This window comes from Mus musculus, chromosome 7, assembly GCF_000001635.26.
Source record: "Mus musculus strain C57BL/6J chromosome 7, GRCm38.p6 C57BL/6J".
Classification (NCBI taxonomy): Eukaryota; Metazoa; Chordata; class Mammalia; order Rodentia; family Muridae; genus Mus; species Mus musculus.
In genome coordinates this window covers 131,086,916-131,113,188 of record NC_000073.6, presented here as the reverse complement: position 1 = coordinate 131,113,188, position 26,273 = coordinate 131,086,916, and the positions used below count along the sequence as shown (strand labels likewise).

The 26,273-nt window shown below is 44.8% G+C and overlaps 1 protein-coding gene across 11 annotated transcripts in view; it reads right to left on the bottom strand.

The window, feature by feature from the left end:
- The window catches only part of Dmbt1 (deleted in malignant brain tumors 1), an 89,572-nt gene that overhangs the window by 8,440 nt on the left and 54,859 nt on the right, over positions 1–26,273 (bottom strand). For 8 of the 11 annotated variants that reach the window (XM_006507302.4, XM_006507298.4, XM_006507306.4 and 5 more), the window contains 17 exon segments: positions 25,109–25,129; positions 24,329–24,476; positions 22,662–22,861; positions 19,943–20,090; positions 18,283–18,482; positions 17,146–17,175; positions 15,521–15,668; positions 13,870–14,069; positions 11,104–11,251; positions 9,447–9,646; positions 8,314–8,340; positions 6,713–7,036; positions 5,278–5,304; positions 4,708–4,734; positions 3,554–3,704; positions 2,060–2,268; positions 939–1,123 (listed from right to left, as the gene is read on the bottom strand). In XM_006507302.4, coding sequence (XP_006507365.1) covers positions 939–1,123; positions 2,060–2,268; positions 3,554–3,704; positions 4,708–4,734; positions 5,278–5,304; positions 6,713–7,036; positions 8,314–8,340; positions 9,447–9,646; positions 11,104–11,251; positions 13,870–14,069; positions 15,521–15,668; positions 17,146–17,175; positions 18,283–18,482; positions 19,943–20,090; positions 22,662–22,861; positions 24,329–24,476; positions 25,109–25,129 — 2,393 coding nt within the window. 11 annotated transcript variants of the gene reach the window in all.

Genomic DNA, 26,273 nt, shown 5'->3' with positions numbered 1-26,273 from the left:
CCTTCCACTGACAGGATGACAACAGGGCAGTCTATGTTAAAATCACCAAGTCTCAAGCAAATCAAGATGGGTGACCACTCTACTAGTCCTGTCTAAACCATGATGGCCCATGGGCCACACTACTCAAAATGCCAAGCAGGGTACATGCTTTTGTAAGTCAATATTCAGTACTCCATTATGAATTTTGTAGACGACAATGTCATAGTATGATGTCAAAGCATTGCCCCACCACCACCACTCCTGTTGATCACTCAAGAAATGGCAACTGTGGCAACTAAGTGAGTGTGAGTCTCAGCAGGGCACTGGCTTCCTCAAAGGCATAACAACGCATTTAACAGCTGATGGCTGTTGTAGACCTTAGCTATGTAAAGTGTATTTGTATCTTTGGTTTAGGGGCCTCTGCTTCTTTGACACATCCCAAATGAAACCATAAGAAAAATTCTTCTTCTGAAAACTCTCAAGCTTCTGGGAGCTGTGTGAGCGGCTGCCTGCTGAGTGCTCCCTCTGCTGGACACTACTGGAATTCCCCATTTTCTTCCTCTGCATTCCTCCTATTTAGAAGTAGCTATAGCTACTGTACCAGAGGCTTCAGTCTCCATTCTGATGTTCTGATTACATCCCAGCCATAACTTGTAGATCTCCAGGGTTCTAGAAGCGTGGCAGCCATCACTGTGATAAGTCATGCTCAGGGCTGCTAAGATGGCTCAGTGGGTAAAGGAACTTGCTGCCAAGCCTAACAATCTGAGTTCTAGTCCCACGATCCACATGGTAGAAGGAAAACCCCAACTCCCATAGGTTGCTTTTTGACCTCCATATGCATGCAGAGGCATGCTAAAACACACACACACACACACACACACACACACACACACACACACACATTTTTGACTAAAGAAAGCATGCTCAGTGGGAAATAGAGTGGGCCGTGCCAGGCTTACCTGTTTGATTGTGCCACAGCCTGTGTAGGGAATTGTGAATATGACCTCCCTCTGTGTTATCTGGGGCTGACAGTGGTAGCTGGAGTTCCAACCAGGAATGACAAGATCCCTGGCAGAATAGCCCATGGACTGAAGGTAGCTCCTGCTCACGCTGGCTTGCATGTGATTTGACTGACAAAGGAGATCTGAAGGGCAAGATCAGAGCAGACAGAGTCAGGATTCGAAACCCACAACCCTCATGAGGGTCTTTCCCCAGCTAAAGAAACGCAGATCAGGATGGCTGACTCACATGGTTCACACATAACACTCATGCTCAAAACAGAGTCACTATGGCTCCGAGGGTACCCTATGGCTACACTCAACCTCATCTCAGGAATGCCCAATGAGGGCACTTAGAGGTATAGGATTTTCTGATGTGGATCTGATAAGATTTTTAAATATCCAAAACATTTGTTGCCAAGTTAGCATTCTCCCATGAAGGAGAGCAACTGTACAATAAGATAGTAATGATAGCATTAGGTAATGTACTTTAGCTAAGGAGAAAATTGATGCCTCTGATGCTGACCGGCTAGAGACCATGGTTCTCTCCAGGCTCAGCCCTTCACCAATGTAGATATAGGTTCATATAGCATCTCAAACTGGATCCATAGAGCCTCTGTTGCAGTAGTCCACCTCTGTTAAGATGTCCAGCTTTACCCATCTTCAGACAGAAGCCAAATGTATTAGGTCTCAGGACATGGCCAGTGACTCCTACTCTGGGAGGGTCCTAAAGTTTCAAGCCTGGTGTCACCCACAATTCCTTCTGGCACTGCCTTCTCACTGTCTATTGAGAACATCATCTTATACCTTTATATTCTTTGCCAACCACAGTAAGGCCAGGACAACTCTCATCAGCCAATGCTGGCCCTTGGCACTCTTTTAGACATCCAGAGCCCCAAGACTCACCACACAGTCTCTCTCAATTGACAGTGCATGAACTCAATCATAGGGGCCATGGTTGTTCTAATATTTTATGTTACAGAGAAATCTAATATTTTATGTCCCCAAGAAAATACAGGAGCAGTAGGCTCTCAGTGGCACCTGCAGTCCTAATAAGCCATTGTTCTAACAAGGAAACTTACTGGTGGTGTTATTGTCAAAGTCGGAGTAGTAGTGAGCCTGGAACCCTCTCGCAGTAATACTGTGATCAGTGATGAAGCGAATTGACATGAAGTTGGATGTTGAGGTGAAAGAGCCCAGGGACCCATCACAAACCCGGGCGATGAGAGGTGAACTGTGGTGGGGGCCATCAAAAATCTCTATATAATCATAGCTGCAGCCCCTTTCCAGCCTGGAGAGACAAAAGGAGCAATTGATGAGTGCTCAGGCCTCAGGAGCCTTTGCCATGGAGACCCTAACCAGGTTCATTATTTGAAGGGAAAGAGGATTTTCTTAAACCCAGGGGAATTCATCTTGCCAAGACTGCCATGGCTTGTCTTCGTACTGCCCTCTAAGGCCACATGTAAGAGATCTATAATCTCTCTCCCTGACTGCCCTTTAAATCAACACAGGAAGGTCACAAGAGAAATCTTGATTTGTTCCTTCAAAGTGCTTCCAGGTCCCTTCCAGAATAAAACAAGTGCCAATGACATCAGAGTGGTGGGGGTGAACAGAGAAAGAAATAAACCCTGGACCTCTGTAATGCTCAGATCTCTCAGCCACTAAGATAGACACTGTGCGCTATGTATACCGAAGAGGGTGCTGATAGTATCACACGGAGCACTGCATGGGGAAAACATAGTTCATAAAAGGTCACAAGCAGTGGACACTGCTCTTGGGGTGCTAGAGAAAACTGGCATGGTTTCTTGGCCATCTGGGCCACTCGCCTCCCGGAATGTTGTGTATATTAGTGAGCTCTTGTAGATGTCGCCCTGCTCAAGAACATTTTCCTTTGTAAGCATATGGATGGTGCCAAATGCAGCAGTTGATACTAGCACCCTGGTTCCTGGGGACTCACAGAAAGGAAGGGATCGATGAGGAAAGGTCCGCACAGGACAGGCACACTTTTATATTGTGCTCCCAAGACTGTCATTACCCAAGTCACAGATCCTCCCTCCCTCCTGCTGAGAATACTCTAAGTATTTTCTTTCTCTCTTTCTTTTTTTTTTGGTTTTTCAAGACAGGGTTTCTCTCTATAGCCCTGGATGTCCTGGAACTCACTCTGTAGTAAACCAGGCTGGCCTCGAACTCAGAAATCCGCCTGCCTCTGCCTCCCAAGTGCTGGGATTAAAGGCGTGCACCACCACAATCGGCTTACTCTAAGTATTTTCAAATGCTCTGGTGAACTCCTGATCAACAAGATGAGGATATGAGGAGAGCAGGCATTCTAGCCCCTTCTTCTGACTGAGGCTTAGGAAAGTGGCACCCCAAGGCCATAGAGCAAATTCATGACACCCTGGGACTTTAAGCCAGAGTATTTTCTGATGTGATCTTGCACAGATTCACCGCCTTCCATGGGCGACTCTTATCCCACTTCAAACATGTAACCTCTATTGTAAATGCCAACTTGTCTATCACCCCCAGGAATTTCAAAGGCACCCCACATTGGCTAACATCTGCTATGCACCCACACTTACTGCAAATCTCTGAAGACCACAGTCACACGGTAGTTGTTTGGGACCTCGATGTTCCACAGACATCTGGCATTATTAGGATAATTCCCAGGGTAGAATGGGCTAGAAAATTGCCCAGAGGGTTGGGTCAGGAAACCTCCACAAGTATAGTTTACTGTCAAGAAAGAGGGGAAACGTGGATGAACCCCAGAACACACTGCACACCTGCCTGGCATGGGGAGAAATGCTTAAGGAACCCAATAAAAGTTAGCCTGGCCCTGGCTCGCTCGTTGAAGCCTAGAGCTCTCTCTCTCTCTCTCTCTCTCTCTCTCTCTCTCTCTCTCACACACACACACACACACACACACACACACACACACACACATATACACACTCTGTGTGTGTGAATATATGTGTGTGAATGTGTGAATATGAGTGTGTGTGTGATAGTGTATGTGAGTGTGTGTGAGTATATGTATGAGTGTGAGTATGTGTGTGTGACATAATGTTCATCAGTAGTTGGGGATAACACAGATATGTGTTTTGAAATGGGATCTTTCACTGAACCTGGAGTTCATTGGTTAAGCCAGTAAACTCTTGCTCTCACTGACTGGCAGACAATGGTGAGAAATAGGCCACTTGTATCTGTGTCCATGGACTCTGGATGCAAAGGAATTCCTAGCCCCCACCTTGGGTTTTTTCCCAAAGATCTTTGAGTTTGCTGGAGGGGTGTTGAATCTCTCTGATGAATTCAGACATCTAGAGCAAGGAACATGACTACATAGCTATTTCTACCTATCCAGTTCACGGAGTCAAATGCTGTTACCCTCTTGCAGAGACATAGTATTATGGGTTAGATTTGAAACATATACTAATAATGTCATTATTAAAGACGTGGAGGCCAACTCATAAATCCAATCCTGTGACTGTATGCTGAGAGCTTTGAGCAGATTTATAGATTAATTGTTTGATAATATAGAATAATCATTGGGTAATGGGGCCTGGTTGAATAAAATAGGTCACTGGGGACATCCCCTAGAAACATATACCTTGGCTGTAATGCCTGTCCCTCCCTCTACATATTCTCTGTGTGTCTGTCTATGTGTCTGTGTGCCTGTGTGTCTCTCTCTCTTCCCTCTCATTTTTGACCCACCACAGATAAGAAATAAAATACTTACCATAGGAAGGACTTGTAGTCCACCAACCTAGAAAGGGAAACAAAGCTGGATTAGAATGAGATTTCATGAATCAAGGGTGAAGCCCAGTGTGGCTGGGACATGGGGTGCAGGAGCCAGGAAGTCACTATGGCTGGGAGGCAGGGACTCGTTTTATACAGAGCCAGGAATACCCTAGACCACACTCAGGGATGCCCACCTTGGGGATAGTAAGGTGGCCAGACCTGCTGGCAACTTTAACTCTCTCCTAAATGTTGTCATGAGAACTGTCAGGTGCCCCATAACACACAATGCATGGATAAGACAATGCTTTGACCAGAATAGATCCCAATAGCTCAGGAAAGTACTGCTTAATAACATAGATTAATTACTGTAACATTCTTATTCCACTGGGTCAGGCCAGAGGGTGATGCGAGCTCCTCGGAAGGTACTTTTCTACTCTAAGGAAAACACAGAAGGTTCTGGGGCAGCAATATTTCTTTGATCCCTACCTACTCTGTAGCTACTGCCTGGTATTGTGAGCAGCGCAAAGAAAAGAGGGACACATGGGAATTAAAGGACACCTGGACTCACCTGGACTGGGAGAAGTCACCTCAGGGACTGTAAGAAAAAGAAGCCATGTTAGATCAGAAGGTGACTAATCTGGAACCTGAGCGGGTGACACTGGGCAGACTTTGAATTAAGCCCTGCTCACCCCCCACCACCAAGTAGAAATTGATAGCCATCTATACTCATAGGAAGATTTTTTTTTGTGAGGCTCAACTAGTATTCCACCTTCTGGAAGAAGGTGACAAATGTGTCTGGACAAGGTAATAGACTGAACTTTGTATTTCATAACTGCCCAGTGATTCAGATGTTAATTGGCCTTGTCCAGGACAAATTTTTACATGGAACCATCTAGGCCTCAGGGTTAGGGTTAGAGTTGGGTTAGGGTTAGGATTGGGTTAAGGTTTGGGTTAGGTGGTTAGGGTTGGGTTAGAGTTTGGTTAAGGGGTTAGGGTTGGGTTAGGGTTTGGGTTATGGGGGTAGGGTTGGATTAGAGTTTGGGTTAGGGGGTTAGGGTTGGGTTAGGGTTTGGGTTAGGGGGTTAGGGTTTGAATTAGGGTTAGGGTTGGGTTAGGGTTTGGGTTAGTGTTAGGGTTGGGTTAGAGTTATGGTTAGGATTAGGGTTGGGGTAGGCTTAGGGGGGTAGGATTTGGTTTAGGATTGGTTAGGGGGTTAGGGTTTGGGTTAGTGTTAGGGTTGGGTTAGGGTTATGGTTAGGGATTAGGGGTGGGTTAGGCTTAGGGGGTTAGGATTTGGTTTAGGATTAGGGTTAGATTAGTGTTAGTGTTAATGTTAGGATTGGAATAGTGTTAGGGTTATATTGGATTAGGGTTAGAGTTAGGGAGTTAGGGTTAGGGTTTGGGGATTAGGGTTTGGGTTAGGGTTAGTGTTCAGGATAGGGTTTGGGTTAGATTTTCTGTTGGGTTAAAGTTAGCGTAGAGTTTTCAGTGTTGGATTAATCCCAATCAAATAGACTTGAGTTAGAAAAATTGAAGGTGTTCTTTTGTAGGATATAGATACCCATCTCTATCCTAAAAATTTCTCTGTACATACTCATATTCACAGTGCCAACCAATAGGCCTCATTCAGAAACCTTGGGAACTGCTATGGTCTGAGGAAACCACACTTCCCCTGAAAACACTTTGAAGTGGTGTATGCTCATTGATACAGTATATTCCAGTCTATAAACTACAGTTCCCCCTGTTCCCATAGAACTCAACCATGGTAGAAAAAGCACTGAAGCCTGTGATTTTCTTCTTGATTCTTCTACCAAAGCCTAGGTGTGGGTTTCCAGTGACAATTTCCACAACCAACCTTGTTGAAGGAGGTGAAAAATCACTACTGGTAAAGAAATGAGGCAGTTTCAGTTTATAAGAGAGACAGATGCACTGAGGGGTGAGATCCAAGGATAAGAAGAACGTTCATACTGGAAGAAGACAGTAGAGGGTTCCACCCAACTCACGTGCACAGATGACTCCTGCATCCTCAGAATGGCGACAGTTATGGACAAGCCAGCCAGGATGATGACAGTTCCACAGGTGAGACTCATACCCCGAGCAAGACACATCATCCAGGACAATGAGCCCTGAGCCCTGACCGAACCAAGCATTTCCTGGTGCAGACAGAGCAGAGCCACAACCGAGCTGTCTGCAGACCACATTGGCGTCACTGATGCCCCAGCTGTCATCACACACGGTGCCCCAAGAGCCTCTGTACAAGATCTCCACTCGGCCCTCACACCGGTTTGATCCATTTACCAGCCTCAGCGCCAATGAAGAATCATTTCCTGAGATAAAGTGGTAGTCATTAGGTAAGTTCCACCAATGCCATAGTCAGGTGTCCCCTGTACTTGTGGTGAAAGGCTTTCCTTGAGTCTCTGACTCCTCAGTGGGTAGGTGATTGTAGATACCAATCCCTTAGATTTCTGGTGCAAAGTTTCTGCACCCTGGGCACAAAGAATCTTCAGGGGCTATCAAACCTATCTCAGGGGCTATCTCAGGAGCACACGTGTTTGCTGATATGGGTGTCACTCTCTCTGGAGAACAGAGAAAATCTACAGGAAGCACTATGTACTACAATATTTCTGCTGTTCCAAATGACAGCGTCCAGGGCTTATGTATTCTGGCAATGCCACAGGGTTCTGACTGGAACAGGAAGTGTCCAGCAAAGGCCCACATTAAAGACCTCAAGTCCTGATCATGAGTCCAGCCTCACAAGGACTCAGGTCAAATCTGTTTATTAGTCCTGGGATGAAGTAAATAAAAGATAGATTTTTGTGGACAGACTAGATCACTGCAGATATACACAAGAAAGATAGGCCCTCTTTCTAATTTCTTTCTTTCTCCTTGTCTTTCTGAGCTGTGCTCCAGCACAGGCTTCAAGAAGATCCCAGAATATTTTGTCTCTTTCTAAACTCTTGGTTGACATACTGAAAACAGACCTAGCATAAGAAGGATATATTGTAGGCTAACAATCTGGGGGGTTGGGGGGGTGGGAATTAAAACAGATTAGAAAAAAGCCTTGTGCATCGAGGTCTGTTAAGGGACTCTGGTTAAGAGCAGATAACATTGGACACAGAAGCACTGAAGCTGAATAAAAGACTGTCCGTAACTTGACAGCAAGGGTTGGTCCTAACCGTGCTCAGGTGTTTCCATCAAGTGGTCAATGAGGTATTTTGTCATGAATGACATAACTGATAAAAGAATTATGGCATCTATACCTTAGGAATCTAGAAAGAGCAGTACCCTCCGTCCCTATGTCATATAACGATTGCAAAAGACAACGCTTTCTAGACAAACAGAATAGGAAAGGACCGCCATAGCAATTCTCACAGGGAGTGAAGTTTAGCAAAATGGATTAAGTGCTGCACCTCTCAGATGACACTGAGTCAAGCAGAGGATGGTGCTGACTCAATACATGCTGCCTTTGTACTATATGGAGAGTGTTGAAGGTCCTGGGGCAGACAGAAGACTGGAGTCCCAGCACTCTGGAGCTGTTGGCTGTGGCTGTGTCCAGAATAGGGATGAAGAGGATAGAGAGGAGTTACAGGAGGTCAGGACTCACCAGTTATGTTTGGGAATGATGGAGGACCTGTGAGAAAAAGAATCCATGTCAGAGTCTTGAAGGGAAGATGCCTGGCCTGGTCCTTTGTGCATGATGCTTAGCACACCAGACTGAGTTGTAATCATCTGCTGCCTCAGAGCAAGTGTGTGACCATACACAATGCCAGGAAGATGCTACCCATGGAGTGACTAAGGACCCATATCCTGCTCCCACTTCACAGGGAGATGTTTGTCTGCATATCTTGACAGGATGGATCCTGTAGTTTGTGTCTACCCAGTGAATTACGGGTAACTAACCCAAATCCAAATCAATGTCCCAGCTCTCTTGGGACATTCTCCCACACACTGGCCATGAGGAACAAATCTGGAAGGATGTATAGCCATGAACATAGACCCTACACCTGAAAGGCTAGGCAGAGACACACATCTACATCAAGGCCCAGAAAGGGAACTTGTGTTTCGGTTCTCTGATGGGGAACCAGAGACAAGAATAGACAAAAGGAAAATGTTTTGCCAAATGATCATTTTTAAGAGTTATAAAGCAACTCCACAGCTAAGACTACCAGCAGCATCAAGTCAGGTCTTTAGCTAAGGACATTGACTACCCTTTTGCTCCTTGCTGAACAAGAGACCTGGGACATCAGTCCTCAGTCCTTCTCCATAGACACTCTGAGGTCTACATGACATCTCTAAGAACTCAACCTCTGAGTCTGTGATCTGTCCATCTTCATATCCCATAACCTATCCTCCTGCAGACAGATAAAGGATATGCTTGGTCCAAAGGCATAGGCAGAGTCCGACACTGTAGAAAGGTCACAAAGGTCCAAGCACAGTGTCATTGACCAATCATGGTCCTAACTTTTCACTCTGTGTGGACCAATCAATCACCTTTGCTTTCTTAGTCTCTGATGACGAAAGTAAAGCCATTGTACATCCCATCAGCTGCTGGCCCAAGCCTCTCTTTCCCCAAATCAGAACCAAGACTTACTGGCCACAAACCCTCTCAGCAAGCATGGAACCCAGGGTACCACCATTCTATTGCCCTTGAAAGAAACTCAGAAATGTTGAGTCTCAAATGGTAGCTTGTGGCAATCCCGATCCCACATGGACATTCATTCTCACAAGGAAACTTACTTGTGCTGACTGTGGAGTAGTAGTAAGCCTGAAACCCTCTCCTTGTCACACTGCCATCCGTGATGAAGACTACGGACATGAAGTTTCCGGTTGAGGTGAAAGATCCATTGAACCCATCACACACCGGAGCAATGAGAGAAGAATTATATTCAGGGCCATCGTAAACCAGGATATAGTCAAAGCTGCAGCCTCCTTCAAGCCTGAGGACACAGAAGAAACAGTCCCCATTTCTATGTCTGGAGTGTGGTGTAAGGGCTCATATTTCAGGAGGCATTGTCCTGGTAACAGTGACAAACTACATCATTTGAAGAGTAGATGGCTTTCTGGAATCCAAAGGAAATTCATCTACCTTCCCATACCCAGCATCTCTTGTAAATTTCTACCTTTGGGGCTCACAGATATGGATTGCACAATACCTCTCCTTGAAAGCCTTTACATCAACACAGGAAAGTCACCTGAAGACATTTTAATTGGTTCCTTCACAAAGTCCCCAATTATCTTAGGGATAAAATAAACATCTCTAGTGAATATAAAAAGGGAAGAAGTACACTCAAGCAAGTGGTAGAAAGATGGCTCAGTGGTTATGTGCATTGCCAGGTGTTCTAGAGGACTAAAGATTCCATTCCCAGCACCTACAACAAAGCTCACTACTGTAATAACCTCCCTATGCAGGGAATTGAGCACCTTCTTATCATCTGTGTGGTGACCAAGCAAACATGCAATCCAGAGACATACATCTACACAAAAAGCAGTCACACACAAAAAAATAAAAATCTAACAAAATAAAAAACACCACAATATAAGTCACTGGAACTCTCTGACCATCATGTTTCTCACATACTGAGAGCAACACTGTATACCATTTTCACTGAGAAACACTACAAAGAAGCCATGACAAAATACTATATTACTAGCAGGAGCAGGGAAGGTTGGAGAGGGAGGTGACATCATAAAATGTCACTACTGTGTGCTGCTAACTGTCAGTGGTGTGCTGACAAGAACAGACTGAGGAGCCTCCTGCATAGGACCAGATGGCCTCAGGTGCACTGTTAAATTGTCCTAACAAGGACACTGAGACTATGTATAGGTAGTTGTACAGCAGAGACTTGCAAAACATCTATAGACACCAAGAGAGGGCCAGGGAACATAGCTTAGTTAATCAGTGCTGGGACCTTACTCACTACTCTGGAAATGCACTGACCTGCTCCTGGTGCCTCATGGTCTGAGAAGGAGCTATGGGGAAAACTTGACACCAAATAGGTACCCTCATTAACAGCACTGTCCTAATGTGCACCCAAGACCCTAAGTCACTCGCTAGGCCACCACCATTTCATCCCACTGAGTAAGGGCTCCAAATGTGTTCGCATTCTCTGGACACTTGCTGATCAACAAATAGGCTTTACAACTCCTACCTTCTAGCTGAGGATTCAGAACATGGCACCCCATGGATATATAGGAAATTCATGTCAATCTGGGACTTTAAGACGGAGTATTTTCAAAATCCTGTGCTTGAGTGCCCATTATATCCTCCTGGGAGACTCTTATTCCACATCAAAAATGGAACATGTATTATAAATGCCGACTTGACTCTCATCCGATGATTTCAAAGCACCCCACTATTCTCTATCACATCTCCTCGGCACACACACACACTTACTGCACATCTGTGAAGGCCACTGTCACACGGTTCATGCTGGGGACCAATATTTCCCAGGAACATCTGACATTGTTAGGATAGTTTGAAGGGTAGTGTGGGCTGGAAAATTGTCCAGAGGGTTGGGTCAGGAGACCTCCACAGCTGTAGTCTGCAAACAGAAAAGTATGAAATGCTGATGAACCCAGGATCACACTGCACAGACAACTACCAGGGCCAAGAATCAGGTTTGACCAAAATTCAAAAGGAGGAAACAGACAGGAGATGAGCTAGCCTTGGTCATATTCTGAGGTCATGCAGGACCCCTGCTTTTGTTGGGAGTAGGTTCATGTAGTTCCCTGGATGGGTGGATCAACAATGGACAGTTCTATCACATCTGCAGTCTTCTGTCCCCTGTGCTCATGGTGAAAACCTTACCAGGAATTTCTTTAACTCCCTGGCTGGCAGATGAATGTAGGTGCCAATCTCTTAGAGTAGTGGTGCAGATTCTCTGCTACCTGGACACAGAGTGACTGGATATAACACCTATCCCAGGGATTATATAAAGTGTGCATATCTTTCCTGTTAAGAGTGTCACTTTTTCTAGAGAACAGCAAATCTACAAGAAGCACTGCTCTGCTATTCTGACTTAGACCATCCAAAGCCTATTTCTTCTGGTATTCATGGCATTCTGAATCGGATAGACATTCTCTACTAAAGGTTCCTATTGAAGATATGGAATCCCAAACACAAGAGATCCTCCTGTGGGCTGTTTCCAAACCTACTCATTAAATCTCTGATCAAATCAATAGGAGATGGAATAGGGTGGACAGTGGATCACTGCAGATGGGCACAGGGAAGATAGGCCCTCTTTCCAGTGCCTTGTTTCCTCTTATCTTCATGACCAGTGCTCCAGCACAGATTACAAGAAGATCCTAGCACTCCCAACTCTCTCCAACTCTTAGTTGAAATGCTGAAAGAGAAGTTTAGCCTCTTCCCAGACATGCAATGAGAAAGAGTTGTCCACCAATATGCAGAGGAAAACAAAGCTAGATTATACAAAGGTCTGTGCACCAAGATTCTCTCGAAGCACCCATGGTGGGAAGTGGGAAAACATGGACACAGAAGGACTGTGGCTGAGAGTAACAAAGTTCTTTCTTTGAGACCATATGGTGGCCCTGACTGAGGTCTCATGTGTACTTCATATTAACAATGATGTGGCCCTGACCTCGGGAAACTACAACTTTTTCCTGAATGAAAGTTGCTTGGGAAAAGAATCAAGCCATCTTTTCCTTTGAATCCTGACAAGAACAGTTTCTGTTGCCCAATATCTCATGGCTTTGGCAAGATACCATGCTTTCAGAAAGAATTACATAGGAAAGGGCATCAGGAGGAAATCATTTGACAGGAAGTGACAGTTAGCCAAATGGATTAAGTGCTTCAAAACTCATATGCCACTAGGTCAAACAGTGAGGTTGTCACAACACATGCTGCCTTTGATCTTTATGGAGAGATGGGAAGATCCTAGGGTAGCTAGAATAATGGAATCCCAGCTACTCTGGAGCTGAAGGCCATGACTGTGGTGATAATAGGTGTGGAGAAGATAGAGAGGAGTTGAAGGAGGTTCTGACTCACCAGCTATGGTTGAGATTGGCACTGGAGGATCTGTGAGAAAAATCCTTGATAGAATCTTGAAGAGAAGTTGTCTATCATGGTCCTTTGTGCATGATGCTGAGCACGCCAGAGTGAGTTATACTCACCTGCTGCCTCATTGCAAGTGTGTAACCATATACAATACAAGAAGATGCTTCCCATAGATCATTAAGAATCAGTATTCTATTCCACTGCATGTAGACATTTGTGTCTGCATTTGCGAGAGGTAGGATACTGTACTTTGTGTCTCCCCAGTGAATTATGGGTGAATGACTACCACAAGTAAAGAGCAAGTCCTCACATTTGACCATTCAGGCCTCTAAGGACATCTTCAGCTACTCTTGCCATGAGGCACAGATGTCGATGGATTTCCAGCCATGAGCACAGACTCTACCTGAGTGCCTGAAAGGCTATGCAGAGGCACACATCGACATCAAGGCCCAGACAATGAACTTGTACTAAGTTCTTCTCTGATGGGCAATGAAAGACAGGAATTGACCCAAGCAAAATATTTTGTTAAGTAATCATTTTCACGTGCAATAAAGCAACTCCACAGCCAAGAGTAGCAGCAGCATCCAGTCAGGTCTTTAGCTCAGGACAATGTCCACCCTTGTACTCCTTGCTAAAAATAAAAAAAAGACCTTGGATATCAGTCCTCAGTCCTTCTCCATTACATTCTGAGGTCTACATGGTGTCTCTGACTAAGAACTCAACCTCTGAGTCTGTATCTGTCCATCTTCATATCTAATAATTTATAATCCATCAGATGGAAGCAAAATGTGCTTGATCCAAAGAAATAATCAGTGTCCCAACTTTGGAAAGGTCATAAAAGTCCAACCATGCTGGCAGCTACTATGCCTGGCACTGACTTCTCACTATCTCTTGAATAATCAGCTTTGTCTTTTAGTGTCTAATGATGACAGGAAAGCCATTGTACATCCCATCAGTCGGTGCTGGCCGAAGCCTCTCTTTCCCCAAGTCAGAACCAAGACTTATGGCCACAGTCCCTCTCAGCAAGCATGGGACCCAGGGTACCACTCTATTACCCTTGTCACAAACTCAGAAATCTTAGGCTCAGATAGTCCCTTGTGACATCCCTGATCCCACATGGACATTCATTCTCACAAGGGAACTTACTTGTGCTGACTGTAGAGTAGTAGTGAGCCTGGAACCCTCTCCTTGTCACACTGCCATCTGTGATGAAGACTACGGACATGAAGTTTCCGGTTGAGGTGAAAGAGCCATTGGAACCATCACAAACCCGAGCAATGAGAGAAGAATTGTATTCAGGGCCATCATAAACCAGGATATAGTCATAGTTGCAGCCTCCTTCAAGCCTGAGGACACAAAAGGAAAAGGACCCTTTTCTGTGTCTGGAATGTGATGTGGGGTTCACATCTGTGGAGCCATTGTCCTGATAACAGTGACTAACTACATCATTTGAAGAGTAGATGGCTACCTGGAATCCAAAGGTAATTCATCTATCTTCCCATGCCCAGCATCCCTTGTAAAATTCTACCTTTGTGGCTCACAGATATGCAATCCATAATACCTCTCCTTGAAAGCCTTTACATCAACACAGGAATCTCACCTAAGGACATACTAATTAGTTCCTTCAAAAGTCCTCAATTATCTTTGGGAAAAAATAAACATCTCTAGTGAATATAAAAAAGGAGACATACACTCAAGGCAAGTGGTAGAAAGATGGCTCAGTGGTTCTGTGCACTGCCTGTTATTCAAGAGAACTAAGGTTTGATTCCCAGCACCTACGTCAAAGCTCAGTACTGTGATTACCTCACTATCCAGGGAATTAAACACCTTCTCCTCACCTGTGTGGGGACCAGGCAAACATGCAATCCAGAGACATACATCTACACAAAATACACTCAAACACATTAAATAAAAATGTAACAAAATAAAAAAATCGCCACAAGACCAGTCACTGGAACACTCTAACCCTCAAGTTTCTCACATACTGAGAGCAAAACTGAATTCCATGTTCACATAGAAACACTACAAAGAAAACATGACAAAATACTATATTACCAGGAGGAGCAGGGAAGGTTGGAGAGGGACGTGACTTCATAAAATGTCACTACTGTGTGCTGGTAACTGTTACTGGTGTCCTGACAAGAACAGACTAAGAAGCCTCCTGCATAGGACCAGATGGCCTCAGGTGCACTCCTGAATTGTCCTAAGAAGGACACTGAAACGATGTATATGTAGTTGTACAGCAGAGACTTGTAAAAGCTCTATAGACACTAAGAGAGCACCTGGGGACACAGCTTACTCAATGAGTGCTGTGACCTTAGTCACTTCTCTGGAAATGCACTGACCTGCTTCTGGTGCCTCATGGACTGAGAAGGAACTCTGGGGAAAGCTTTACCCCAAATATGTACCCTCATTAGCAGCACTGCCCTAATGTGCAGCCAAGATGCTAGGTCACTCCATAGGCCACCGCCCTTCCATCCCACTGAGTAAGGGCTCCAGTGTGTTGTCATTCTCTGTTCACTTGCTGATCAACAAGGTGAGGCAAACAGGCATTCCAGCCCCTTCCTTCTGGCTGAGGATTCAGAACATGGCACCCCATGACCATAGTGCAAATTCATGACAATCTGGGGCTATAAGACAGAGTATTTTTTAATTCTTGTGCTTTAGCACCCATTACATCTTGTTCCACACCAAAAATGGAACCTGTATTGTAACTGCCGATTCTACTTTCATCCCATGACTTTCAAAGCACCCCACTATTCTCTAACACATCTCCTCTGCACACACACACACTTACTGCACATCTGTGAAGGCCACTGTCACACGGTTCATGTTGGGGACCAATATTTCCCAGGAACATCTGGCATTGTTAGGATAGTTTGAAGGATAGTGTGGGCTAGAAAATTGTCCAGAGGGTAGGGTCAGGAGACCTCCACAGCTGTAGTCTGCAAACAGAAAAGTGTGGAAATGCTGATGAACTACATAATGCTGGATCATAATGCACAGCTTACAACCAGGGGCAATAGTCAGGTTTGACCATAATTCCAAGGGAGGAACAGACAGGAGATAACCTAGCCTTGGTGACATTCTGAGGACATGGAGGATGCCTTCCTTGTGTCTTTCCTTTGTGGGGTTAGGTTCAGGTGGTTCCGTGGATGGGTGGATCAAAAATGGAAAGTTCCATCAATTCCCCAGTCTTTGTCCCCTGTGCTCATAGGAAAACATTTCCTTGAATATGAAGGACTGTAGGTTCCAATCTCTTAGACTACTGGTGCAGATTCTATGCTACCTGGACACAAAGGGTCTAGGTATAGTTAACCTCTATCCCAGGAGTTATGTCAAGTGTGCATATCCTGCTGATATTAGTATCACTCTTCCTCAAGAAGAGAAAATCTACAAGAAGCACTGCTCTGCTCTTCTGACTCAGAGCAACCAAGGCCTATGTCTTCTGGTATGCCATGGTATTGAAATGGGATAGCAGTAGCCGCTAAAAGTTCATATTGAAGACTTGGAATCCCAACCCCATGAGGTCCTCCTGTGAGCTCTTTCCAAAACTACTCATACTACTAATTAAACCTCTGGTCTAATAAATAGGAAATAGAAATGGGTGGACTGAGTGGATCACTAGAGATGGACACAGGAAAGATAGGTCCTCTTTTCAATGCCTTTGTTTCTTCTCTTTATGAGCTGTGCTCCAGCACAGATTACAAGAAGATCCTAGAACACTGAAATCCCTCCATCTCTTACTTGAAGTGCTTGAAGGAGAAGTTTGACTTCTCCCCAGACTTACCAGAAGAAGTACTTGTCCACCAATATGCAGAGGAAAACAAAGCTAGATTAGAAAAAGTTTTCTGCACCAAGATTCTGTCAAGGCACCCATGGTTGGAAGTGGGAAACCATATACACAGAGGTACTGTTGCTGAGACTTCAAAGTACTTTCCTCGAGAGCATGTTTTGTCCCTGACTGAGCTCTCCTGTGTAAGTCATATGAACAATGATGTGGCCCTGACCTCAGGGACACTGCTACTTTGTCCTGAATGACGGTTGCTTGGGAAAAGAATCATGCCGTCTATACCTTAGCAACCTGACAAGAACAGTTTCTGTTGCCCAGTATCTCATGAATCTTGCAAAATAAAATGCTTTCAGAAAAAATAACATAGGGAAGGGCATCTGGGGGAAAATGTTTCACAGGAAGAAACAGTTAGCCAAATGGATTAAGTGCTGCAAATCTCATATCCCACTGAGTCAAACAGACAGTGAGGTTGTCACAAAGCATACTGCCTTTGTACTATATGAAGAGAAGGGAAGATTCTAGGGCACACAGTATACTGGAGTCCCACCCACTCTGGAGCTGAAGGCCATGACTGTAGCCATAATAGGTGTATAGAAGATAGAGAGGAGTTGAAGGAGGTTAGGACTCACCATCTGTGGTTGGGATTGGCACTGGAGGAGCTGTGAGAAAGAAAATTCATGTCAGAACCTTGAAGAGAAGTTGCCTGTCATGGTCCTTTGTGCATGATGCTGAGCATAACAGTCTGAGTTGTATTCACCTGCTGCCGCATTGAAAGTGTGTGACCATATACAATGCACAAAGAGGGTTCCCATGGGGTCATTAAGGATCCATACTCTATCCCCACCACATAAAGAGGTTTGTGTCTGTATTTGTTGAGAGGTTGGATCCTGTAGTTTGTGTCTGCCCAGTGAATTATGGGTGAATGACTACCACAAGTAAAAGCAAGTCCTTACATTTGACTATTCATGTCTCTAAGACATCTTCAGCACACTGGCCATGAGGCACAGATGCAGATGGATTTACAGCCATGAGCAAAGTCTCTTCCTCAGTACCTGAAAGGCTTTGCAGAGGCACACACTGACATCAAGGCCCAGGGAATGAACTTGTGCTAAGCATTTTTTAATGGGGAACAAGAGACAGGAATTGATACAAGCAGAATGTTTTGTCCAGTAATCGTTTCCACGTGCAATAAAGCAACTCCACAGCCAAGAGGAGCAGCAGCAGCAAGTCAGGTCTTAGCTCAGGAAAATGTCCACCCTTATGCTCCTTGCTGAACAAAAGACCTTGGACATCAGTCCTCAGTCCTTCTCCATTACACTGTGTGGTCTACGGGCAACTTTTACTAATAACTCAACCTCTGAGCCTGTGTTCTGTCCATCTTCATATCTACTACTTTATTCTCCTTCAGATAGAAACCAAATGTGCTTGGTGAAAAGGCATGACCAGTGTCCCACACTTTGGAAAGTCACAAAGGTCCAAGCATGATGGCATCTTCCATGCCTGGCACTGAATTTCTCTCTACCTGTGAAAAATCACCTTTGACATATAGTGTCTGATGATGACAGGAAATCCATTGTACATCCCATCAGTAAGTACTGGCCACCCTTTCCCCAAGTCAGAACCAAGACTATGGGCCACAATCTTTCTCAGCAAGCATGGGACCCAGAGTAGCACTCTATTGCCATTGTCAGAAAAGTTGAGGCTCAGATAGTCCCTTTTGACATCCCCAATCCCACATGGACATTCATTCCCACAAGGGAACTTACTTGTGCTGACTGTAGAGTAGTAGTGAGCCTGGAACCCTCTCCTTGTCACACTGCCATCTGTGATGAAGACTACGGACATGAAGTTTCCGGTTGAGGTGAAAGATCCATTGGACCCATCACACACCCGAGCAATGAGAGACGAATTGTACTGAGGGCCATCATAAACCAGGATATAGTCATAGTTGCAGCCTCCTTCAAGCCTGAAGACAAAGAAGAAATAATCCCCTTTTCGGTGTCTGGAATGTGATGTGAGGTCACACATCTAAGGGGCTATTGTCCTGATAACAGTGACTAACTACATCATTTGAAGACTAGATGCCTTTCTGTAATCAAAGGTAATTCATCTACCTTCCCGTGCCCAGCATCTCTTGTAAATTTCTATCTTTGGGCTCACAGATATGGATTGCATAATACCTTTCCTTGAAAGCCTTTACATCAACAAGGGAAGGTCACCCGAGGATGTTTTAATTGGTTTCCTCACAAACTCCCCAATTAACTTTGGAATAAAATAAATAGCACTAGTAAATATAAAAAGGGAAGAAGCACACTCAAGGCAAGTGGTAGAAAGATGGCTCAGTGGTTCTGTGCACTGCCTGTTGTTCTAGAGGACTAGTGGTTCTATTCTCAGCACCTACAACAAAGCTCACTACTGTCATTACCTCCCTATCAAGGAAATTAAACACCTTCTTCTCACCTGTGTGGGGACCAGGCAAACATGCAATCCAGAGACATACATCTACACAAAATACACTCAAACACATTAAATAAAAATTTAACAAAATAAAAGATGGCCACAAGACAAGTCACTTGAACTCTCTGACCCTCAACATTCTCAAATACTGAGAGCAACACTGAATTCCATGTTCACATAGAAACACTACAAAGAAGCCATGACAAAATACTATGTTAACAGGAGGAGCAGGGAAGGTTGAAGTGGGACGTGACTTCATAAAATGTCACTACTTTGTACTGGTGACTGTCAGTGGTGTCCTGACAAGAACAGAATGAAGAGCCTCCTGCATAGAAAGAGATGGCCTCAGGTGCACTCTTGAATTGTCCTAACAAGGACACTGAGACTATGTATAGGTAGTTGTACAGCAGAGACTTGCAAAACCACTGTAGACAACAAGAGAGGGCCAGGGAACACAGCTTAGTCAATGAGTGCTGGGACCTTAGTCACTTCTCTGGAAATGCACTGACCTGCTCCTGGTGCCTCATGGATTGTGAAGGGACTATGGGGAAAACTTTGCACCAAATAGGTACCCTCATTAGCAGCACTGTCCTAATGTGTACCCAAGACCCTAGGTCACTCCCTAGACCACCACCCTTCCATCTCACTGCGTCAGGACACCAAGTGTGTTCCCATTCTCTGCTCACTTGCTGATCAACAAACAGGCTTTACAGCCCCTTCCTTCTGGCTGACTATTCAGAACATGGCAACCCATGGCTATATGGCAAATTCATATCAACCTGGGACTTTAAGACAGTGTATTTTAAAATTCCTTTGCTTTAGCAGCCATTACATCCTCCCTGGGAGACTCTTACTCCACATCAAAAATGGAACCTGTATTGTAAGTGCCAACTCTACTCTCATCCCATGACTTTCAAAGCACCCCACTATTCTCTATCACATCTCCTCGGCACACACACACACACTTACTGCACATCTGTGAAGACCACTGTCACACGGTTCATGTTGGGGACCAATATTTCCCAGGAACATCTGGCATTGTTAGGATAGTTTGAAGGGTAGTATGGGCTGGAAAATTGTCCAGAGGGTTGGGTCAGGAGACCTCCACAGCTGTAGTCTGCAAACAGAAAAGTGTGGAAATGCTGATGAACCCTGGATCACACTGCACAGACAACTACCAGGGCCAAGAGTCAGGTTTGACCAAAATTCCAAGGGAGGAAACAGACAGGAGATGAGCTAGCCTTGGTCATATTCTGAGGTCATGCAGGACCCCTGCTTTTGTTGGGAGTAGGTTCATGTGGTTCCCTGGATGGGTGGATCAACAATGGACAGTTCTATCACATCTGCAGTCTTCTGTCCCCTGTGCTCATGGTGAAAACCTTACCAGGAATTTCTTTAACTCCCTGGCTGGCAGATGAATGTAGGTGCCAATCTCAACACCTATCCCAGGATTATGTAAAGTGTGCATACCTTTCCTGTTAAGAGTGTCACTTTTTCTAGAGAACAGCAAATCTACAAGAAGCACTGCTCTGCTATTCTGACTTAGACCATCCAAAGCCTATTTCTTCTGGTATTCATGGCATTCTGAATCGGATAGACATTCTCTACTAAAGGTTCCTATTGAAGATATGGAATCCCAAACACAAGAGATCCTCCTGTGGGCTGTTTCCAAACCTACTCATTAAATCTCTGATCAAATGAATAGGAGATGGAATAGGGTGGACAGTGGGTCACTGCAGATGGGCACAGGGAAGATAGGCCCTCTTCCCAGTGCCTTGTTTCCTCTTGTCTTCATGACCAGTGCTCCAGCACAGATTACAAGAAGATCCTAGCACTCCCAACTCTCTCCAACTCTTAGTTGAAATGCTAAAAGAGAAGTTTAGCCTCTTCCCAGACATGCAATGAGAAAGAGTTGTCCATCAATATGCAGAGGAAAACAAAGCTAGATTACACAAAGTTCTGTGCACCAAGATTCTCTCGAGTCACACATGGTGGGAAGTGGGAAACAGTGGACACAGAAGGACTGTGGCTGAGAGTAACAAAGTTCTTTCTTTGAGACTATATGGTGGCCCTGACTGAGGTCTCATATGTACTTCATATTAAAAATGATGTGGCCCTGACCTCAGAGACACTGCAACTTTTTCCAGAATGAAAGTTGCTTGGGAAAAGAATCAAGCCATCCTTTCCTTAGGATCCTGACAAGAACAGTTTCTGTTGCCCAATATCTCATGGCTTTGGCAAGATACCATGCTTTCAGAAAGAATTACATAGGAAAGGGTATCAGGAGGAAATCATTTCACAGGAAGTGACAGTTAGACAAATGGATTAAGTGCTTCAAATCTCATATGCCACTAGGTCAAACAGACAGTGAGGTTGTCACAACACATGCTGCTTTTGATCTTTATGGAGAGATGGGAAGATCCTAGGGTAGCTAGAATAATGGAATTCCACCTACTCTGGAGCTAATGGCCATGACTGTGGTGATAATAGGTGTGGAGAGGATAGAGAGGAGTTGAAGGAGGTTCTGACTCACCAGCTACGGTTGGGATTGGCACTGGAGGAGCTGTGAGAAAAAAATCCTTGACAGAACCTTGAAGAGAAGTTGTCTGTCATGGTCCTTTGTGCATGATGCTGAGCACGCCAGAGTGAGTTGTACTCACCTGCTGCCTCATTGCAAGTGTGTAACCATATACAATACAAGAGGATCCTTCTGATGGAGTCATTAAGAATCAGTAGTCTATTCTGACTGCATGTAGACATTTGTATCTGCATTTGTTGAGAGGTAAGATCCTGTACTTTGTGTCTCCCCAGGGATTTATGGGTGAATGACTACAACAAGCAAAGAGCAAGTCCTCACATTTGACCATTAAGGCCTCTAAGGACATCTTCAGCTACTCTTGCCATGAGGCACAGATGTAGATGGATTTCCAGCCATGAGCACAGACTCTACCTCAGTACCTGAAAGGCTATGCAGAGGCACACATGGACATCAAGGCCCAAAGAATGAACTTGTGCTAAGTTCTTCTCTGATGGGGAATGGGAGACAGGAATTGACCAAAGCAAAATATTTTCATAGTAATCATTTTCACGTGCAGTAAAGCAACTCCACAGCCAAGAGTAGCAGCAGCATCCAGTCAGGTCTTTAGCTCAGGACAAAGTCCACCCTTATGCTCCTTGCTGAACAAAAGACCTTGGACATCAGTCCTCAGTCCTTCTCCATTACATTCTGAGGTCTACATGGTGTCTCTGACTAAGAACTCAACCTCTGAGTCTGTCTTCTGCCAATCTTCATATCAAATATTTTATTCTCTTTCAGATGGAAGCAAAATGTGCTTGATCCAAAGACCTAACCAGTGTCCCACACTTTGGAAAGGTCATAAAGGTCCAACCATGCTGGCATCTTCCATGCCTGGCACTGACTTCTCACTATCTGTTGAATAATCACCTTGGACTTTTAGTGTCTAATGATGACGGGAAAGCCATTGTACATCCCATCAGTCAGTGCTGGCCAAAGCCTCTCTTTCCCCAAGTCAGAACCAAGACTTATGGCCACAGTCCCTCTCAGCAAGCATGGGACCCACGGCACCACTCTATTACCCTTGTCACAAATTCAGAAATCTTAGGCTCAGATAGTCCCTTTTGACATCCCCAATCCCACATGCACATTCATTCTCACAAGGGAACTTACTTGTGCTGACTGTAGAGTAGTAGTGAGCCTGGAACCCTCTCCTTGTCACACTGCCATCTGTGATGAAGACTACGGACATGAAGTTTCCGGTTGAGGTGAAAGAGCCATTGGAACCATCACAAACCCGAGCAATGAGAGAAGAATTGTATTCAGGGCCATCATAAACCAGGATATAGTCATAGTTGCAGCCTCCTTCAAGCCTGAGGACACAAAAGGAAAAGGACCCTTTTCTGTGTCTGGAATGTGATGTGGGGTTCACATCTGTGGAGCCATTGTCCTGATAACAGTGACTAACTACATCATTTGAAGAGTAGATGGCTACCTGGAATCCAAAGGTAATTCATCTATCTTCCCATGCCCAGCATCCCTTGTAAAATTCTACCTTTGAGGCTCACAGATATGTAATCCATAATACCTCTCCTTGAAAGCCTTTACATCAACACAGGAAGCTCACCTGAGGACACACTAATTAGTTCCTTCAAAAATCCTCAATTATCTTTGGGATAAAACAAATATCTCTAGTGAATATAAAAAAGGGAGACATACACTCAAGGCAAGTGGTAGAAAGATGGCTCAGTGGTTCTGTGCACTGCCTGTTGTTCTAGAGAACTAAAGGTTTGATTCCCAGCACCTACAACAGAGCTCACTACTGTCATTACCTCACTATCCAGGGAATTAAACACCTTCTTCTCACCTGTGTGGGGACCAGGCAAACATGCAATCCAGAGACATACATCTACACAAAAATACACCCACACACATTAAATAAAAATCTAACAAAATTAAAAACACCACAAGATAAGTCCCTGGAACTCTCTGACCCTCAAGTTTCTCATGTTCTGAGAGCAATACTGAAATCCATGTTCACATAGAAACACTACAAAGGAGCTATGACAAAATTCTATATTACCAGGAGGAGCAGGGAAGGTTGGAGAGTAAGGTGGGTTCATAAAATGTCACTACTGTGTGCCGCTAACTGTCAGTAGTGTCCTGACAAGAACATACTGAGGAGCCTCCTGCATAGGACCAAATGGCCTCAGGTGCCTCTTGAATCGTCCTAAGAAGGACACTGAAACTATGTATACATAGCTCTACAGCAGAGACTTGCAAAACCACTATAGACACCAAGAGGAGGCCTGGGAACACAGCTTAGTTAATAAGTGCTGGGACCTTACTCACTACTCTGGAAATGCACTGACCTGCTCCTGGTGCCTCATGGACTGAGAAGGAGCTGTGGGGAAATTTTGCACCAAATAGGTACCCTCATTAGCAGCACTGTCCTAATGTGCACCCAAGACTGTCACTCCCTAGGCCACCACCTTTCCATCCCACTGAGTAAGGTCTCCAAGTGTGTTGCCATTCTCTGCTCACTTGCTGATCAACAAGGTGAGGCAAACAGGCATTCCAGCCCCTTTCTTCTATCTGAGGATTTAGAACATGGCTCCACATGGCCATAGTGCAAATTCATGACAAGCTGGGACTAAAAGACAGAGTATTTTCAATGTGCTTTTGCACCCATTACATCCTCCCTGGGAGACTCTTGTTGTACATCAAAAATGGAACCCATATTGCAAAAGCCAACATGACTATCATCCCATAACTTTCAAAGCACCCCACTATTCTCTATAACATCTCCTCTGCACACACACACACACACACACACTTACTGCACATCTGTGAAGACCACTGTCACGCGGTTCATGTTGGGGAGCACAATTTTCCACGAACATCTGGCATTGTTTGGATAGTTTGAAGGGTAGTATGGGCTGGAAAATTGCCCAGAGGGTTGGGTCAGGAGACCTCCACAGCTGTAGTCTGCAAACAGAAAAGTGTGGAAATGCTGATGAACACTGGATCATACTGCACAGGTTACAACCAGGGGCAAGAGTCAGGATTTACCAAAATTCCAAGGGAGGAACAGATAGGAGGTAACCTAGCCTTGGTGACATTCTGAGGACATGCAGGATTCTTTCCTTGTGTCTTTCCTTTGTGGGAGTAGGTTCAAATAGTTCAGTGGATGGGAGGATGAAAAATAGAAAGTGCTACCAAAGCCACAGTCTTCTGTCTCCTGTGCTCATAGGAAAAGCTTTCCTTGAACTTCTTTGACTCTCTGGCTGGCAGGTGACTGTAGGTACCAATCTCTTAGACAAGTGGTGCAGATTCTCTGCTACCTGGACACAAGGGGTCTAGGTATAATTAACACCTATCCCAGGGGTTATTTCAAGTGTGCATATCTTTGCTGATAAGAGTGTCAGTCTTTCTAGGGAACAGAAAATCTTCACTGGAGATAGACACAGGAAAGATAGGCCCTCTTTCCAGTGCTTTTGTTTCTCTTGTTTGTGAGCTGTGCTCCAGCACAGATTACAAGAAGATCCTAGAACTCCCAACTCTTTCCAACTCTTAGATGAAGTGCTTGAAAGAGAAGTTTGGCCTCTTCCCAGACTTACCAGAAGTAGTTGTCCACCAATCTGCAGAGGAAAACAAAGCTAGATTAGAGAAAGTTTTGTGCACCAGGATTCTGTCCAGGCACTTATGGTTAGAAGTGGGAAACCGTGGACACAGAAGCACTGTGGCTGAGAGTAACAAAGTCCTTTCCTTGAGATCATGCGGTGTCCCTGACTGAGCTCTCATGTGTACTTCATATTAACAATGATGTGGCCCTGACCTCATGGACACTGCAACTTTGTCCTGAATGACAGTTGCTTGGGAAAAGAATCATGCCGTCTATACCTTAGCAACATGGCAGGAACAGTCTCTGTTGCCCAATATCTCGTGAATCTTGCAAGATACAATGCTTTCAGAATGAATAACATAGGAAAGGGCATCTGGGGGAAAATGTTTCACAGGAAGTGACAGTTAGCCAAATGGATTAAGTGCTGCAACTCTCATATCCCACTGAATTAAGCAGAGAATGAGGCTGTCACAAGAGATGCTGCCTTTGTACTATAGAGAGAGGGGAAGGTCCTTGGGCAGACAGATTACTTTAGTTCCAGCCACTCTGGAGCTGCTGGCCATGGCTGTGACCAGAGTAGGTATGGATAGGATTAGAAGAGTTGAAGGGAGTCAAGATTTACCAGCTATGGTTGAAGGAACTGTGAGAAAAAGAAGTCATGTCAGAGTCTTGAAGAGAAGTTACCCGTCCTGGTCCTTTGTGCATGATGCTGAGCATAACAGTCTGAGTTGTACTCATCTGCTGCCTCAGAGCAAGGGTGTGGCCATACTCACTGCCAGGAAGATACTACTCATGGGGTCATTAAGTACTCACATTCTGCTCCCACCTCACAAGAAGATGCATTTGTTGACAGGATGGATCCTGTAGTTTGTGTCTGCCCAGTGAATTATGGATGACTACCCCATGTCCAAACCAAGCCCTTACAATAGAGCATTCAGGTCTCTTAGGATATCTCTTCCCATGCTGCCCATGAGGCACAGATCTGGAGGGATTTATAGCCATGAGCACAGACTCCACCCCAGTACTTGAAAAGCTGTGCAAACATACACCTATATCAAGGCCCAGTGAGGGAATTTGTGCTTAGGGTTCTCTAATGCAGAACCAGAGACGGGAATTGACACAAGCAGTTCCTAGCCCTGGTCATATTCTGAGAACATGCT